The sequence below is a fragment of the Phyllobates terribilis genome, unplaced genomic scaffold (genome assembly GCF_046119375.1).
Source record: "Phyllobates terribilis strain yellow unplaced genomic scaffold, ASM4611937v1 Scaffold_3__8_contigs__length_932513732, whole genome shotgun sequence".
Lineage (NCBI taxonomy): Eukaryota > Metazoa > Chordata > Amphibia > Anura > Dendrobatidae > Phyllobates > Phyllobates terribilis.
In genome coordinates this window covers 381,024,526-381,042,789 of record NW_027362763.1, presented here as the reverse complement: position 1 = coordinate 381,042,789, position 18,264 = coordinate 381,024,526, and the positions used below count along the sequence as shown (strand labels likewise).

General features: G+C 40.8%; 1 protein-coding gene across 1 annotated transcript in view; it reads left to right on the top strand.

Moving 5' to 3' along the window:
- COL21A1 (collagen type XXI alpha 1 chain) overlaps window positions 1–18,264 on the top strand; it is a 475,958-nt gene that overhangs the window by 161,089 nt on the left and 296,605 nt on the right. The window contains exon 4 of the mRNA XM_073675431.1: window positions 745–1,296. Coding sequence (XP_073531532.1) covers window positions 745–1,296 — 552 coding nt within the window. The remainder of the gene's footprint in view (window positions 1–744; window positions 1,297–18,264) is intronic.

Below are 18,264 nucleotides of genomic sequence, written 5' to 3'. Positions count from 1 at the left end.
TTGTGGAACTTATTATTATTCAAAGATTTATTGATTAAAATGTTCTTTGTTCATGAACTTAAACAGATTTACAGGGTGTACTTTTCTTTCTTCCAACTGTAGAATCATTATGGCATATTTGATAAAAGTTGGAAAAAAATATTTTAAATTGTTAAAGTGAATTTCCATCTATTAACATCAGGCACAATTGAGGCCCAACTATGAATAGAGAAATCCCCTGCATAGGCATAAAGGTAAATAAAGGTTAGCAACATCAGCTACTGTTGAGGTAGCCTGAGGAACTGAGGAGCCTGAGCTGATATCTATGTTCAAACAGTTTTCATTAAGCTATGTCTATGCAATGAATTTGGAGTTCTGTTTCACACAAATATTAAAATTAATGTAAAAAGTTTCAGTGCCCAATGTATAAATAAGAGTGCATCTCCTTAGTATCACTAATATCAATATAAATGGGTTATGTTGGACTAATCAGTGTTAAAAAGTAGAAATTTGTTTTCACTTATACATTTTGACAATACAGCAATGAATCAACTTGTATCTATAGATATATTTATAGCGATGTGTGGGACTACGTATGACAGTGTTGGGGATATGTTCTTGATCACGTGACGAACTAATCAAGTCAACTTACCTTTTTTTTCTCAAAGCAAGCATAGATTTCAAAGGTTATATAGTTGGCTATTTCACATTTTGTACAATTCATATGTACATTGTTTAATATTGCCTTATTTGCTCCTTTTACAGGTTGCAGAACTGCACCAAATGATTTGGTTTTCATACTTGATGGATCATGGAGTGTGGGTCCTGAAAATTTTGAAATACTTAAAAAATGGGTTGTTAATATTACAACCAATTTTGATATTGGACCAAAGTTCACTCAAGTTGGAGTTGTGCAGTATAGTGACTATCCTGTTCTCGAAATCCCTCTTGGACGCCATGAGTCAATTGATGACTTAATCAAAAGAATGCAAGCTATTGACTATCTGGGAGGGAACACACGCACTGGAAATGCCATTCAGTTTGCAGTAGACAATCTTTTTGCTAGGTCTTTGAGACCACTAACCAAAATCGCCATTGTTTTAACTGACGGAAAATCTCAAGATGATGTCAAATACATAGCAGAAGAAGCAAGAAGGAATAAAATTACTCTTTTTGCTATCGGAGTAGGCTCAGAAATTGAAGAAAGTGAGCTTAAAGCAATAGCTAATAAGCCATCATCTACTTATGTGTTCTATGTTGAAGATTACATTGCCATATCCAGAATACGCGAAATCATGAAGCAAAAGCTCTGTGAAGGTAATTTATTTCTATAAGTTAAACTAAGAATGTTCATTTCAATCGTTTAAAAATGAATTATGAAGACTAATTTTGTTAAAAAAATATTGTTATCTGAAACGTTCTCTTAAATAATAATAACAATAGTTATAGAAAATCATACATTATGGGTTTGATTTATGAAGGTGTTTTCATTAAGTTTTTGGGCATAAAGCATTTCATAATTACAACATTTTTGCACAATTCTAAGATGTGCAAACATTTTGCAGATTTTGGTGTTTTTCCATCAGTCTCAGCCAGCTTCGTCAAAATGGCGAATTCATCAAAACTTCCAACACTTTAGAGGCATAAATGTTGCCAGAAATGCATTTCAGTCCCAGACTGGAGTAACATTTCTGGTGGAGGCTGTAAGATGCATTTTACTCCGGTGGTGCCTTCATTGAGACTGGCATGGAAATCAACACTGTCCACTGTCGATTTGCAGCTCTGACTTATTCACTTATGTCCATTCTTACAGTCACTGTTGACAAAAATGATCCGATCATTACTAGTGATGAGCGAACATGCTTGTTACTCGAGATTTACTAGCATGCTCGGGTGTTTCCCAAGTATCTTCAGCGTGCTCGAGTGTTATGTTTGAATCGTGCCGTGTGCATGATTTGCGACTGTTTGACAGCTTTAATACATGTGAGGAACGCCTGTTTTGTAGGCATTCCTCACATGTATTAAAGCTGTCAAACAGTCGCAAATCATGCACACAGCTCGACTCAATCATAACACTCGAGCACGCTGAACATACTCAGCGAGCACCTGAGCATGCTCGCTGAAAGGTTTAACAGAACATACTCACTCATCACTAATTCTTACCTATTTGATCAGCTTTGTGTTGGAAGACATTAGTAGACAAGATAGTTAACATGACCTGTAGAGATAAGTATATTGAACTACGGAGGATCGAGTTCAGTCGAATCTCCCAAAATTCACAGTTTCATGCAAACATTGAAAACATTAATTTAAACATTTTGAGATTTGATTCTCGTTTCTCCAAAAAGAAAAACTTTCTCAACACCATTTCCCACACTGCTGAAGCATTACAGAGCAGCCTAAAACCATTGCTAGGCAGTCCTTCCCATAATGCCCTACAGCTATGACATCTTACGGATTATCATATCTTGTATAATGAGGGTTAGTACCTGGACCTTCCCAGCGAAGCCCAGCACAAAGCACAGTTTGTACATCAGAGTCGTTTTCCATCTCCAGAGTCACTAGGTAAGTCTCCCTGTACTATATTAGCTCTGATGGACCGTGGGGTCCTCTCTCTCACCTGTATAGTCTAAGCTCTAATGGTCAGCAGGTATCCTATCTCTCTTGCTTGTAGAGTGTTAGCTGTTATGGTCAGCGGGGTCCTCTCTCTCGCCTGTAAATTGTAAGCTCTTATGGTCAGTGGGGTTCTCTCTTTATTTTTTGTGTAGAGTGTAAGCTCTTATGGTCAATGGGGTACTTACTCTCTTGCCTGTAAAGTGTAAGCTATTATGGTCAGAGGGTTCCTCCCTCGCTCCTAAAGATTGTAAACTCTTCTGGTCAGCAGGGTCCTCTCTCTCTCTGCTGATAAACATGTATTTTCTGTATTTTATTAGCTTTACAGTATTGAGATTCACGCAAATTTATTTGCTGCAAATCTAATTTTTTGGGAAAATTTAGCAAAGTTGGTTAATTCGCATTTCAAAAGGTGTGCTCATCTCTAGTGACCAGAAATGTTTTACAGTCCAGCTATGGATACCTGACAGGTGAACAAAATCCCAAATTTTCCCATCGGTTGTGTTGCCTAATCTGCTGTGTTCCCATCAGCTCAGACAAAATAATAACTGTCACCAACCAACTATTATATAATGTGTGAATACAACTGAAGTAACTTTACAGAAATATATCCAAACTAATCCTCACAAACTGACCACCCTTCTGTTCATAAAATGGCTGCTGATGGAGGAGCAGTGACCAGAGCTGTCAGTTCCTCAGCCTCTTCCAATAGAAAAGTTGCTTTCTCGTGTGAGATTCTCGTATCTCGGAGGATAATAATGCACTGGTCTGGTCACATACTCCTCCATAAGCAGCCATTTAATGTAAAGAAGGGCTGGTCAGTTTGTCAGGAAAGTGTTTTTTTCTATATAAAAGCTGATTTGACATGTAAATTGTGACGCACCAGAAGCTATGTATTTGAAACAAAAATGATGATGATGTCCTTTGCTGAAAAGGGAAAGGTTACACGCAATATTTTTCTGTCCACTCGTTGCCCATTATAATTGATGCTAATGGACACAAAATATTTTACACAATTTTGTCATCAGCTTTTCTGTACTACACTTGGGGGGCCAAATATATGAAAAAGGCTGTGCAGATTAAAGAACCTTGCTTATGTACAGTATAAAATTTGACACTGATATTTTTTAATAACATGTCAGGCAACTTGTTCCACATTTACACACAAATTTACAAAAAGTCATTAAATATACAGTGGTGCCAAGAAACTTTGTGCAATTTAAACAGAAAAATATCCGACAACCAACTGACATTTTTTTATCCATGTGACTCGTTTATTAGTGATGTAACTGTGATTTGTCTGCAGTAATTAATATAATAACTAGATTACATACTGCAGACTAAACGCTTCAAAAAGCAGAAAAGATGTTGCACAGTAATCTAATGTTTCTGCAAATAGTTCACCATGTACCAAAGTCAGTGCAAGGATTACATCATCTGTCAGAATTTTTGACCCTGTTGGAAACTATAACAAGATGACTTTTAGGTTGAAATTTGCTCAACATATGAACTAAATTATCTCGAAATACATGTTTACCTTAGAAAAAATACACCAACATTACATTAAAACCACCTGCCAAATATTGTATGCAACATTTCTGTACTGCCAAAACAGCACTGACCCCTCAAGACATGAACTCCACAAGACCTCTGAAGGTGCCATGTCATACAAATTCTTTAAATAGATAATCTGGTAACAGACCCATACATGTGTGGCAGATGCGTGTCCCACCTTTGGGAATTGCAGTTATCTCCAGACCAGAGACATGAGGGAAAAAAATGAATGACAAGAATGGAGAGGTGAAGAAACAACAGAAAAAAGGGCTAAATCTCAGTGCTTTCAATCAAATATGGAGAAGATCATTTAAACAAAAAATTCTCAGAAAGGGGCAAATTAACTTTCACTTTGTGAATGGCACAATATCATTCACATAACAGAGCCTCTAGTGCATTGAGTCAGCCCGCAGATTCTACACTGGTCGCCCTACGTAGGAACACCGTAATCAGAATCCCCGCTTTAGAAAAGGCAAAAAGGAGCACCAGCCGACACTACTTCTGAGCATATGTATCACAAAAGGTACGGTGTAATTTGAATTACTTTGCAGGAGGGAGAGGATTTGCCTCCCCCCTAATCCTGGTAACACACATAAGCTCCAACTGAGACCTTACCCAGCCTCAATTTTGTGGAGATGCACTCTCTTGCTTGATGAGCACACACCTTCTTGCTCCACCTTTCCTCGTCCTTAGTCTGGATGATATCACCACCCTGTAATTGTCTTCCTTGCAATCATCACTGCCTAAAGTCGACCACACTTCAGTGTTTAAAGGAAATTTTTTTGTACCTGTTCTACAACAAAGTTTAGGTAGATGATACATGTCAAAGTAACATTATGCCATCTCTACAAGGCATAAAATAAAATATTCATCAGACCAGGTCACCATCTTCCATTACGCTATAATACAGCTTGGATGCTCATGTGCCAATTGTGGGTAATTTCAGTCGTGAACAGAAGTCAGAATAGACTCTTTGATCACTTGTCTACTGTCATGGCTATAACCCAAGTGCCTCCGCAGCACGACCCCACTCCCCATGGTCACTGCGCGGCATCTCCATGTATCAGACCGGTTTGCTGAGGTTTGATTTCTGCTGCACTCGTTTGCACTGCTTCTAAAGCACAGTGATTCCATCTGGCCTTAGGGGGGCGTGGCTGATCTCTTCAGGAATTTAACCCTGCTGTGTCTTGCATAGATCTGGCTCTCCGGCCTATCCCATGCAAGCTCTATAAAAGGCAGCTCCTCCCATCACAGCTTGCCAGAACATTTGATTCCTACCTTGTTTGTTCATGTGTATGCTTTCTTCAGTACTCCACTTTCCGTTGTTGACTCAGCTAGTTCTCCTGTCCTGCCTGACCTCTCCACTCTGACCTCAGCTACTTTTACTGATCCGGTTCTGCCTGCCTCAACCTCGGACCGTATGATGACTTTTACTTTTTGCCCTTCTGTACCATGCACCTGTGCTTCTGACCTTTCGATCAGCTTCCGCAAATCCTGGGACTGCCCCGGAGTGGTTCCTGGCGACTACCTGCTGCCAAGCCTAACCTCCCCTTCAGAGGCCCTAGCAAAAACCAGGTAATCTCAGTGTCACGCCTCTCCAGGGTAAGCCTGGCCCGTGGTGCAGTGGGTCCACACCCACCAGCGTTACAGTAGGGATCCCGCTGACAAGTCAGGCTCCAGAGACCCCAAGATGACAATTCAAGCACTGTATGAGGAGGTCCACTCTCAGAGTGAGCATCAGGGCCAGCTGATGTAGGCCATCAATGTGGTGGCAACCCAGCTTCAGGGTCTGTCCACCGCAATGTCCAGACAGTCCCCTTCTGGACAGTCAGCTTCTATGGGGGATCTACTTTATGCTCCGGTTTCTGGTGGAGCTGCCAAGCTCCAGCTTCCTTTTTCATTTTTCTGTCCCGGTTTGATGAAGACCTTAAAGAGAACCGTGGTTTTGTAAATCAGTGTAAGATCTACTTTACACTCCACGCTCACCTCTTCCCTTTGAACCAGACTAAGATAGCATTTATGGTCTCTTTGCCATCTGGATAAGCCCTGACCTGGATGAACTCTATTTGGGAATGTGGTGGTTCAGAGACCCGCGATGTGGAGAAATTACTGGAGATGTTCCATACAGTTATCGAGGTTCCAGGCTGTACCTCCTCTGCTACTTTGTTCCTGCTGAGTCTAAGACAGAGCATAGATATCATGTCCCAGTATGCCTTATGCTTTTATACCTTGGTGGCGGAGCTGACTTGGAACGAAGAAGCTCTGGTGCCAACCTTCTGGCAGGATCTGTCGGGTCTAATTAAGGATGAGTTGACTGGCAGAAACTCACCATTCTCACTGGATGCCATTATACACCTGGACACTAGGAAATACCTCCACTTCCATGAGCAAGCTCAGGAACTAGCTTCATCCTCTCCTCGTGCCAGAGGACCACCCAGACTAGCTCCAAATTTCCAGGCCCCTTTGCTACTGCAAGTGACACCACCCACTTCAGAACCAATGTGGGTTGAGCACACTATGCTTTCTGTACAGGAATGACAGCGGAGGTACAAAGAGGACATTTGTCTATATTGTGGAGGCAAGGGACATTTTGTTCGCCACTTCCCCATGAGACCAGGAAACTCCAGCGCCTAGGGTTGACAGGAGAGACGACCCTAGGTGATGTTATGATAGTGTAGCAACTCACTCGGGAAAATAGGTAACACATTAAAAACTGCAACTGACCCAGCCAGTTCCTGTACAGAATACAGATCTTGACTCTGAAGCCCCTATTGGTTACTGCTTGTGCAAAGAGAGCCCTAACCACAGACTAGATGATGGCAACTCAGACCTATGCTGCCTGAAACTCCATAGAATGCATCACGTTCCTACTAAAGAAGCAGAGGGCAGATCAGAGTGAAAATTACCTACTCAATGGAAAGTGTGCTGGAATAGAAAGAGATCCCACAGTGAGTAAAACAAACTACAAAATATAAAATAAAAGATTAATTACATATGAGTAGAGAATATGCTGCCAACTTCCTAAAAAGAAGGAGGTGCAGGGAAAAAAACATAAGCAGCAAAGAGATACACTCAATCTGGTCTTTTACTGACTGCTTAATCTAAAGCAGTATGACTGGACATATAAATGAGACTATCACCAGCAAGAAATACCAGCAGGTGGAAAGTATATAAAGCTGCACCCAAAAGGTTATCGGGCAGACAATTCTCCCCTGACCTTCCACCCCACAGGCAGCACGTCCCTCAAGTTCTGCAGTGTCTCTAGGAGAACAACTTATTTTCCAAATTGTCCAAATGTGTCTTTGAAAAACCCTCCTTGCCTTTTCTCGGCTATATTGTCTCCAATCAAGGTCTTGAAATGGATCCGGAGAAGGTCACTTCAGTTCTATTCTGGCCCCGTCCTCAAGCTCTGCTTGCCATTCAGCGCCTCATGAGTTTCGCCAACTTCTACAGGCAATTTATCCTGCACTTCTCATCACTTATGACACCTATCTCTGCCTTAACCAGGAGGCCAATATCAGACACGTGTCGGAATTGACAGTGTCGGCCTTCCTGCTTTTGAAAGAGGCCTTCTGGTGCTGCATCACCCCGATCCCAACAAGCATTTTGCCTTGGAGGTAGATTCTTTATCTTTCAGTGGCGGGGCAGTGCTTCTTCAAAAAAACTTCTTTGGAGAAATCTGTCTCTTGCGTTTTTTTCTCCAAACAGTTTTTCACCAGCTGAGCGAAACTATACTATTGGGGATTGTGAGCTTCTGGCTATCAAGATGGCACTTGAGGAGTGGAGACATATATTTGAGGGTGCCAGCTCTCTAGTAATAATTTACACAGATCATAAAAATCTGACCTTCCTTCACTCTACCCAGCTGTTGAATCCCCACCAAACCAGGTGGACACACTCGTTTTAACTTTGAATTGCACTTCTGCCCTGCGGAGAAAAATGTTAAGACTGATACCCTGTCTCGATCCTTTGATGTGACTGATTGCATGGAAGAGCCTTAGCACATTATCGACTCGGTCAGGATTATTGAGGTAGTCCCTGTCCTTTTAAAGGATATCCCTCAGAGCAAGACCTTAGTCCCCGATGCTAGAAGGAAGAAAATTGTGTTCTCTGGGCATGAGTCCAAGTTTGCTGGTCATATGGGCATACGTAAGTCCACTGAGCTTCTTGTTTGATGCTTTTGGTGGTCCTCGATGGGCAAAGATGTCCAGGACTTTGTAACTGCATGTTCACAATGCGCCAGAAAGAAGTCTTCCAGAGATAAGCCTGCTGGTCTCCTCCAGCCTCTGCCAGTTCCTTCTGCACCCTGGCAACATATCGCTATGGATTTCATCACAAATCTGCTCCTCTCTGATGCATCAGCATCTGGTCGTGGTGGATCGGTTCTCTAAGATTGCTCATTTCATACTTTGGTTGGTCCCTTCCCTCTGCTCCTAAGCTTACCATGCAGTTCTTCCAGCATGTATTTCATCTCCATGGTCTCCTCTCCACATAGTCTCTGATCGTGGAGTCCAGTTCACTTCTACGTTTCAGAGAGCCTTGTGCAAACTGCTGATTATCCAGCTGGACTTCTCCTCTGTGTACCATCTGCAGACGAATGGGCAAGTGGAATGGGTAAACTAGATTCTCGAGTGATACCTTCACCACTTCACCTCTACCCATCAGGATGACAGGGTGCAACTTCTTCCCTGGTCAGAATTTTCCTTCAATAACCACATTGAGGAGTATTCCGGAGCATCTCTATTCTTCGTGGTCTACTCCCAGCATCCTCAAATACCTTCTCCTATGTCTGCTTCGTCTAGGGTACCAGCTGCTGATTCCTCTTATGGTGACTTCTTTCAAATCTGGCGGAAAACCCAGTTCTCCGTCCTTAAGGCCATCTCTTGGATGAAGACTCATGTGGACAAGAAGAGAGGTTCACCACCTCTGTATCATTCTGGAGTTAAAGTATGGGTGTCATCCTGGAATATTAGCCTGAATGTGCCCTCGTACACGTACAAGTTCACTCCCCATTTTCTTGGTCCGTACATAGTGCTCAAGTAACTCAATCCAGTGACCTGCAGACTTCCCCAATTCCTTCCATGTCTCTCTTCTTAAACCATTAGTCTTTAACCATTTCTCCAAGCCGCTTACTCTGACCTCTACACCTGTTCTTGAGGGCCACTCAGACGTGTTTGAGTTAAAGGACATCATGGATTCCAAGAAGGTGAGGGGGAGAACTTTCTATCTACTTGATTGGAGGGGTTTCGGTCATGAGGAAAGGTCTTGGGAGCCTGCCGGCAACGTCTATGCCTCTGCAATTCTTGAGTGGTTTCTCCATTAGTCTGACCTAAAGAATAGGGGACATAAGGGGGGTACTTTCATGGCGATAATCCACGTGCCTTCGCAGCGCCACCCCACTCACCATGGTCATCACCTCACATCAGATTGGTTCGCTGAGGTTTGTTTCCTGCTGCACTTATTTACACTGCTTCTAAAGCATTGTGGTTCCATCTGGCCTCATCCACTCTTACTGATCATGTGCTACCTGCCCTGACCTTGGATCGTATGACTACGTTTAGTCTTTTCCCTTCTGTACCACGCACCCATGCCTCTGATCCTCCAATCAGCTGCCGCAGATCTGGGTACTGGACTGGACTGGACAGGAGTGGTACCTGGCAACTACCTTCAGCCAAGCCTAACCTCACTACAAGAGGCCCTTGAAAAAAACAGGTAGTGGCTTAGTCACGCCCCTCCAGGGTAAGCCTGGTCTGTGGCACAGTGGATCCACACCCACCAGCGTTACATCCACTATACAGCCCAATATGTTGCAAGCTGAGATGCATTGTGTGTTTTGACATTATTGTTTCATAGCCAGTATTAACTTTTTCTGCAATTTGTGCTTCAGTAGGTCTTCTGTAGAATAGAACCAGACAGGTTTGCCTTTGTTCTCCATGTGCATCAATAAGCATTGGACCACTTTTGATAGGTACAGCAGTAACAAGTGTATATTAGAAACACTCAAAAAGACCCGCTGTTTCAGGTGGCCAAAAAAGTCTATTTGGACTATTTTCTGCTGTGCTAAATTTTTAAATAATTGAGTATTGAAGTAGGATGTAATTGCCGAAAGACAGCTCTGCATCCAATCATTGCAAGCCCTGACTAGGCAATAGATAACAACTGAACATGAGTACTGATTTGTCATTTTAACTTAATGTTTGGGATTTGAAAAGGTCTAGTTTTTTATGCTGCGTAACTTCAAATTATAGTTTTATAAAGAAATAAGAGCTCATGTTTTCTGTTAATGAACTCCAACGTACTGCTTTTGTGCTGAATAAATTCAAATTATAGATTGAAAAAGAAGTAAGAGCTCACGTTTTCTGTTATGGAGCTCCAATAAACTGCTTTTCTGTATAGACAAATTTAAATCATATAATTCTTTTTGCCTGCATCTACCACCAGCGGATAAGCTTTCAGAATGCAGATTTATTATTTAGATTATCTGAAGCTCCCTGTAATTTATGACTGCAGAGAGCAAAACTTGCAGGTATTTAGCCTTGTTTTCTGCCAACCCATTTAAAATGCCATTAATATGTATACTTAGCTTTGTGTATCAAAGAAAATAAAGTAGGTTAGTGGTTATCTGTATCATTCATTATTTTGAACAGCACCTGCTTAGCTATTGTTCTGTGGAGCATCAGAATATTTTCTACATTTTGACCCTTTCAGTAAAGATTATGGAATTGTGTATTGCACTTATGGTCTCATCCAATACTTACCCTCCTTCTCCACCTGTAGGCTTTTCCAATGAAAGTCACAAAGCTTTGCTGTCAGAAGTATTAACACTTGAATGGTTGTCTTTACATATATATTTGCATTTGTCATATGGCATTTTTCATCATATTTTGCAGAAAATATTTTATTTGAATTGAAAGAACAGTATTTCCTCTACTATAAGCCAAAAACTTAAACGAGACATAGATGCCTAGCTCCAAAAGTGAATGCCAAATATTTCTTTACAAGGTTTTTCTTAGAGATTTTCAGAATATATTTGGCAATGTTAGTTTTATACATAAAACATTCTTGACATTTTGAAGCTTTTATTCAATGTAACATTGTAACACAAAGGGAGGTGAAGTTTTCTGAGAACTGAGACTTTCCTAAATTAACAGAGAATCAATAGGAGCAAAATATGGTAGGCAGATAGATCACTTTCTTTGATTAGTTTGTTGTGACCTGATCTTCTGAGATCATTAGAAATTGAAAAATACTTTTGGCAATTTAATGTTCTTGAAAATAGGTATTGGAGCAACATTAGCTACCTTTTAGGCTAAGTTCACATGTCCTGTATTCATCCGTTTGAAACAGATCCAGCAGCAATCAATTGACAAAACATTGCTGCAGCCATGCTATAAAAAACTGATTTCAACCGGATCAGTTTTTCTAATATTGAAGTCTATGGAAAACATCCATTAAATAACAATCTGCTTTTCTTCCAATTGAAAAGGAACTGTTTTTTGCAAACTGTATGTTGAAAAATAAATATTTAACATACATTAATGGACATGTGAACTGTCAAGTAATCATCCATTTGGAACAAATCCAGTAAGCAAAAATCCTATCTAGTGATGATCAAGTATGTTTCATTAACCCTTTCCAGCGAGTACGCTCGGGTGCTCGCTGAATATTTTGGCGTGCTCGGGATTTCTTTAATTGTTGCCGCAGCTGCAAGTGTCACGGCTGTTAGACAGCTGTGACACATGCAGAGATCGACTGATGGACAGTCGATCTCTGCATGTGTCACAGCTAACAGCCGTGACACTTGCAGCTGCCGCGACAATAAAAGAAATCCCGAGCACGCCAAAATATTTGGAGAGCACCCGAGTGTGCTCACCGGAAAGGGTTAATGAAACATACTCGATCATCACTAATCGGATCCTTTTATATAGGAAAAAAAACAGATGTACAGTACAGACCAAAAGTTTGGACACACCTTCTCATTTAAAGATTTTTCTGTATTTTCATGACTATGAAAATTGTACATTCACACTGAAGGCATCAAAACTAGGAATTAACACATGTGGAATTATATACTTAACAAAAAAGTGTGAAACAACTGAAAATATGTCTTATATTCTAGGTTCTTCAAAGTAGCCACCTTTTGCTTTGATGACTGCTTTGCACACTCTTGGCATTCTCTTGATGAGCTTCAAGAAGTAGTCACCGGAAATGGTCTTCCAACAATCTTGAAGGAGTTCCCAGAGATGCTTAGCACTTGTTGGCCCTTTTGCCTTCACTCTGCGGTCCAGCTCACCCCAAACCATCTCGATTGGGTTCAGGTCTAGTGTCTGTGGAGGCCAGGTCATCTGGCGTAGCACCCCATCACTCTCCTTCTTGGTCAAACAGCCCTTACACAGCCTGGAGGTGTGTTTGGAGTCATTGTCATGTTGAAAAATAAATGATGGTCCAACTAAACGCAAACCGGATGGAATAGCATGCCTCTGCAAGATGCTGTGGTAGCCATGCTGGTTCACTATGCCTTCAATTTTGAATAAATCCCCAACAGTGTCACCAGCAAAGCACCCCCACACCATCACACCTCCTCCTCCATGCTTCACGGTGGGAACCAGGCATGTAGAGTCCATCTGTTCACCTTTTCTGCGTCGCACAAAGACACAGTGGTTGGAACCAAAGATCTCAAATTTGGACTCATAAGACCAAAGCACAGATTTCCGCTGGTCTAATGTCCATTCCTTGTGTTCTTTAGCCCAAACAAGTCTCTTCTGCTTGTTGCCTGTCCTTAGCAGTGGTTTCCTAGCAGCTATTTTACCATATAGGCCTGCTGCACAAAGTCTCCTCTTAACAGTCGTTGTAAAGATGTGTCTGCTGCTAGAACTCTGTGTGGCATTGACCTGGTCTCTAATCTGAGCTGCTGTTAATCTGCGATTTCTGAGGCTGGTGACTCGGATAAACTTATCCTCAGAAGTAGAGGTGACTCTTGGTCTTCCTTTCCTGCGGCGGTTCTCATGTGAGCCAGTTTGTTTGTAGCACTTGATGGTTTTGCAACTGCACTTGGGGACACATTCAAAGTTTGCCCAATTTTTCGCACTGACTGACCTTAATTTCTTAAAGTAATGATGGCCACTCGTTTTTCTTTACTTAGCTGCTTTTTTCTTGCCATAATACAAATTCTAACAGTCTATTCAGTAGGACTATCAGCTGTGTATCCACCTGACTTCTGCACAACACAACTAATGGTCCCAACCCCATTTATAAGGCAAGAAATCCCACTTATTAAACCTGACAGGGCACACCTGTGAAGTGAAAACCATTTCCGGTGACTACCTCTTGAAGCTCATCAAGAGAATGCCAAGAGTGTGCAAAGCAGTCATCAAAGCAAAAGGTGGCTACTTTGAAGAACCTAGAATATAAGACATATTTTCAGTTGTTTCACACTTTTTTGTTAAGTATATAATTCCACTGGTGTTAATTCATAGTTTTGATGCCTTCAGTGTGAATGTACAATTTTCAAAGTCATGAAAATACAGAAAAATCTTTAAATGAGAAGGTGTGTCCAAACTTTTGGTCTGTACTGTATATACAGTGAAGGAAATAATTATTTGATCCCTTGCTGTTTTTATAAGTTTGCTCACTGACAAAGTCTATAATTTTAAGTGTAGGTTAATTTTAACATTGAGCGGTAGAATATCCCACCCAAAAAATCAAGAAAATCACATTGTATAAATTAGATCCATTTTTTTGCATTTTGCAGTGAGAAATAAGTATTTCATTCCTCTGGCAAACAACACTTAATACTTGGTGGCAAAACCCTTGTTGGCAAGCACAGCAGTCAGACGTTGTTTGTAGTTGATGATGAGGTTTGTGCACATGTCAGGAGGAATTTTGGTCCACTCCTCTTTGCAGATCATCTCTAAATCATTAAGATTTTGAGGCTGTCGTTTGGCAACTCGAAGCTTCAACTCCCTCCATAAGTTTTCTATGGGATTAAGGTCTGGAGACTGGCTAGGCCACTCCATGACCTTACTGTGCTTCTTTTTGAGCCACTCCTTTGTTGTCTTGGCTGTATGTTTTAAGTCATTGTCTTGCTGGAAGATCCAGCCACGATCCATCTTCAATGCTCTTACTGAGGGAAGGAGGTTATTGGCCAAAATCTCGCAATACATGACCTCATCCATCGTCCAGTCAGTACAGTGCAGTCGTCATATCCCCTTTGCAGAAAGCACCCCCCAAGTATAATGTTTCCCCCACCATGCTTCACAGTTGGGACAATGCTCTTAGGGTTGTACTCATCCTTCTTCTTCCTTCAAACACGGCGAGTTGAGTTAATGCCAAAGAGCTCAATTTTTGTCTCATATGACCACAGCACCTTCTCCCAATAACTCACAGAATCATCCAGGTGTTCATTGGCAAACTTCAGATGGGTCTGCACATGTTCCTTCTTGAGCAGGGGTATCTTGCGGGCACTGCAAGATTTTAAACCTTTATACGTCATGTGTTACTAATCTTTTCTTGGTGACTGTGGTCCCAGCTACCTTGAGATCATTAACAAGTTCCCCCGTGTAGTTTTAGGCTGATCTCTCACGTTCCTCATGATCAAGGATACCCCACAAGGTGAGATTTTGCATGGTGTCCCAGAACAATGTCGATTGACAGTCATTTTGTATTTCTTCCATTTTCTTACTATTGCACCAACAGTTGTCTCCTTCTCACCCAGCATCTTACTTATGGTTTTGTAGCCCATTTCAGCTTTTTGCAGGTCTATGATCTTGTCCCTGACATCCTTAGAAAGCTCTTTGGTCTTGCCCATGTTGTAGAGGTTAGAGTCTGACTGATTAATTGAGTCTGTGGACAGTAGTCTTTTAAACAGGTGACTATGTAGGACAGCTGTCTTTAATGCAGGTAACAAGTTGATTAGGAGCATCGAACTGGTCTGTCGGAGCCAGAACTCATAATGGTTTGTAGGAGATCAAATACTTATTTCTCACTGCAAAATGCAAAAAAATGTATCTAATTTATACAATGTGATTTTCTTGATTTTTTTTGGATATTCTATCTCTCAATGTTAAAATTAACCTACCCTTAAAATTATAGACTGTTCATGTCTTTGTCAGTGGGCAAACTTACAAAAACAGCAAGGGATCAAATAATTATTTCCTTCACTGTATGTATATATAAATAGATCCAAGGATTGTGATAGCGCATTTTTTCTGGAATTTGATGCCTCTTTAGCGCTAGGTACCTGACGTATCACTGTTTGTATTATTATGACTAGATGTGTGCCAATTTGCTCAATATAAGTGAATTGAGTGAGGCCGCGCAAGTCTAGTTGGAATGTGCATGCTGTGAGAGTTGACAGATGTGCTTTCACATAGAGTGCCAACCCTGGACAACTCCTTTAATTGTTAGGAGGGATTGCTGTGCTATAAGGCCTACCAGGGTAGTGAATCCCCTGGGTTTCTTTGGATGGGGGTCTGAGCCAACACTGTATACTCCATAAGCAGCTGTTGACATGATGTTGACAACCAGCTTAAAGAACCAATCAGGAGACAGAATTTGGAGTCTTCTGGAAGAAATAACATCCTGCCAGCAGCAGCAAAAATGGTAGTCAGTGAGTGTGACGCAGAATATTTAAAAAATGAGTACATTTAATATAGAAAAGGAATGACATTATACTCAGCTGATTTTACAGAAGAGCAGTTTTGACATCATCAAATCGAGAACCGTGTAGTATATTAACATCTTAGCGGAAAAAAAAAAAATTTTTAACCCATTGTTACAAATTCTGTAAGACACCTGTGTTGCTAAAATGCTAGATGAATTCAGTAAAGAGGGGGGCGTCTCCTGTGGGGGTTTATTCTTTCCAAGTATTATTTTTTCTGATTACATGTGGGGTATTGCTGGATTCAGGAAAAGTTGTGTGATCCATTCTCTATTGTTATGTCTTGGGAAAATGAAATATTGTGGGCAAAAATGGACCACACAATTTGTTACACAATTTGTCCTGAATGCAGTAATATCTAATATGTAGTTAGAAGAACTACTTTTTTGGCACATGGCATGGCCTATCATAAAAGTTTTTTTTTGCTTTGTGAAATGCTCAAATGTTAACATTAGAACAATGTTGCTATAAAAAAGTTATTTATTTGCTAAGCTAATGTCTGGATTATTTAGTTATCTATTTGAGTAAATCACTGATAAAGTTTTTCACATTCACTCAATACAATGATCAAAATATTTTGATAACATACAAGTATTTTCATGGGCCTGAGAATGGTGTGAGATGAGAAAGCTTATAAAAATCCTTAAAGGGAATCTGTCACCAGGTGTTTGGCACCTAATCTGAGAGGAGCATAATGTAGATAAAGAGACCCCGATTCCAGTGATGTGTCACTTACTGAACTGTTTGCTGTAGTTTTGATAAAATCACTGCTTTATCAGCAGGAGATTATCACTAGAGGAATAGTTAACCTATTACTATGTTGTCCTCCTCATTTATGAGCTCTGTATAGCCCCACTCCCCACCACAGATTGGCAGTTGTTTGCCTATGCACAGTGTGCACAGAAAGCTGCTAATCCGTGTGAGCGGAGTTATACAAAGTTCAGCATTCAGAAAACTGGTAGAGCTACAGCAGATAAAAAAGTGATTTTATTAAAACTGCAGCAAGCAGCCCAGTAAGTGACACATCACTGAAATCAGGGTCTCTACCCTAGTATCATGCTGCTCTCAGATGGGTACAAAATATGTCCACTGGGTACATTTTTCAATAGCCAATTCAGACATTATAGAACCATTGTTGTTTAATTAAAAAAAGGCCAACTCCACACAGGCTTTACACAAAAGAAGATGTTAGGGTTTTTGTAGCTAAAATTTATACTTTACTGAAATTACATATGAAGCAAACTAAGTGATTCAATAAAAGCAGGACAACTACATAAAGAGTGTTTTAGCAACTACACAGTACATACATATAGTATCAAATATAGGTACATTGATATGAGTGTAAAAGTCAAATAATAAGGAATAGTAGACACAATGGGCACTTTACAAAACAGTACCAAGCACAGGACATATCAATACCTAGACTTAGTCATATAGATTCACATTTGTCTTAGGTATATGGCAGTGTGCTTTTCTCACCCCCTTGAGTAAGTGACATCTATGTATCTGAAGCATACGTCAGGGTAGCACGCCTGTGCAACAGTTTGGTAGCAACAAACAGTTCATAGTCATGATGGGTAAGAGTGGTGTATAGACCCATAAACTTTCTGTTGAGCCCATACAACTCTGTGTGTGCTATCAGGCAGCTGAACTCTTCTGCTTGCTGGAATGAGTTCTTCTGAGTAGTTTTTTGAGCAATCTGTCTAGGGGTCAAGATATGGACTCCACCAACCTGAAGCACATTTAAAGGGAACCTGAAAGCTGATAAATGCTGCTCGATCCATGGGAAGCATGTATCAGACTGTGGCTGTATGATTTCAGCCAGGCATGTTTGACTTTGAAACTGATGCAGCGTTTCAGAGAAAAACATACTTTAAAAGCTTGTCCTCGCCTGCTGCCCTGGATTGATAGGTCTCTCCCCATGCATGCATGGTTTAAGTGACCTCAGTAGTGGGTGGGGAGAAGTCACTGGAGACTTGCCTGTATGACTAGTCTCCTGCTCAGTTCACAGCAGCTTTTAAAGTATGTTTTTCTCTGAAACGCCTCAGCATTTCAGAGTCAAAATTACATGGCTGAAATCATGCAGCCAGTGTCTGATAAATGCTGCCTATAGATCAGACAGCACGTGTCAGCTGTAAGACTTTCATTAAGGGGGCATAACACATAAAAAAGCGTTTCAAGTGATAGGCACACATTAAAGTTGTAATGTTGATTTAGTGAACAATGTATTCTGTTTGACTTTTTCCTAACTTAATAGGGTATCCAGATCCACCCATTTCGAAAGCAGTGTATCGCAACAGTGTGATCCCTAAAGGTATATTGCACAACCAGGCTTGGTTTATCGGAATGTGCTTGATGTAATGGCAATAATATGACTTATTTAATAATGTTTTCTTGATGCATGTTTGATGCCAAAATGTAAGTGCAGATTTCATACATATAAAAAGTTCTTAAAAGGA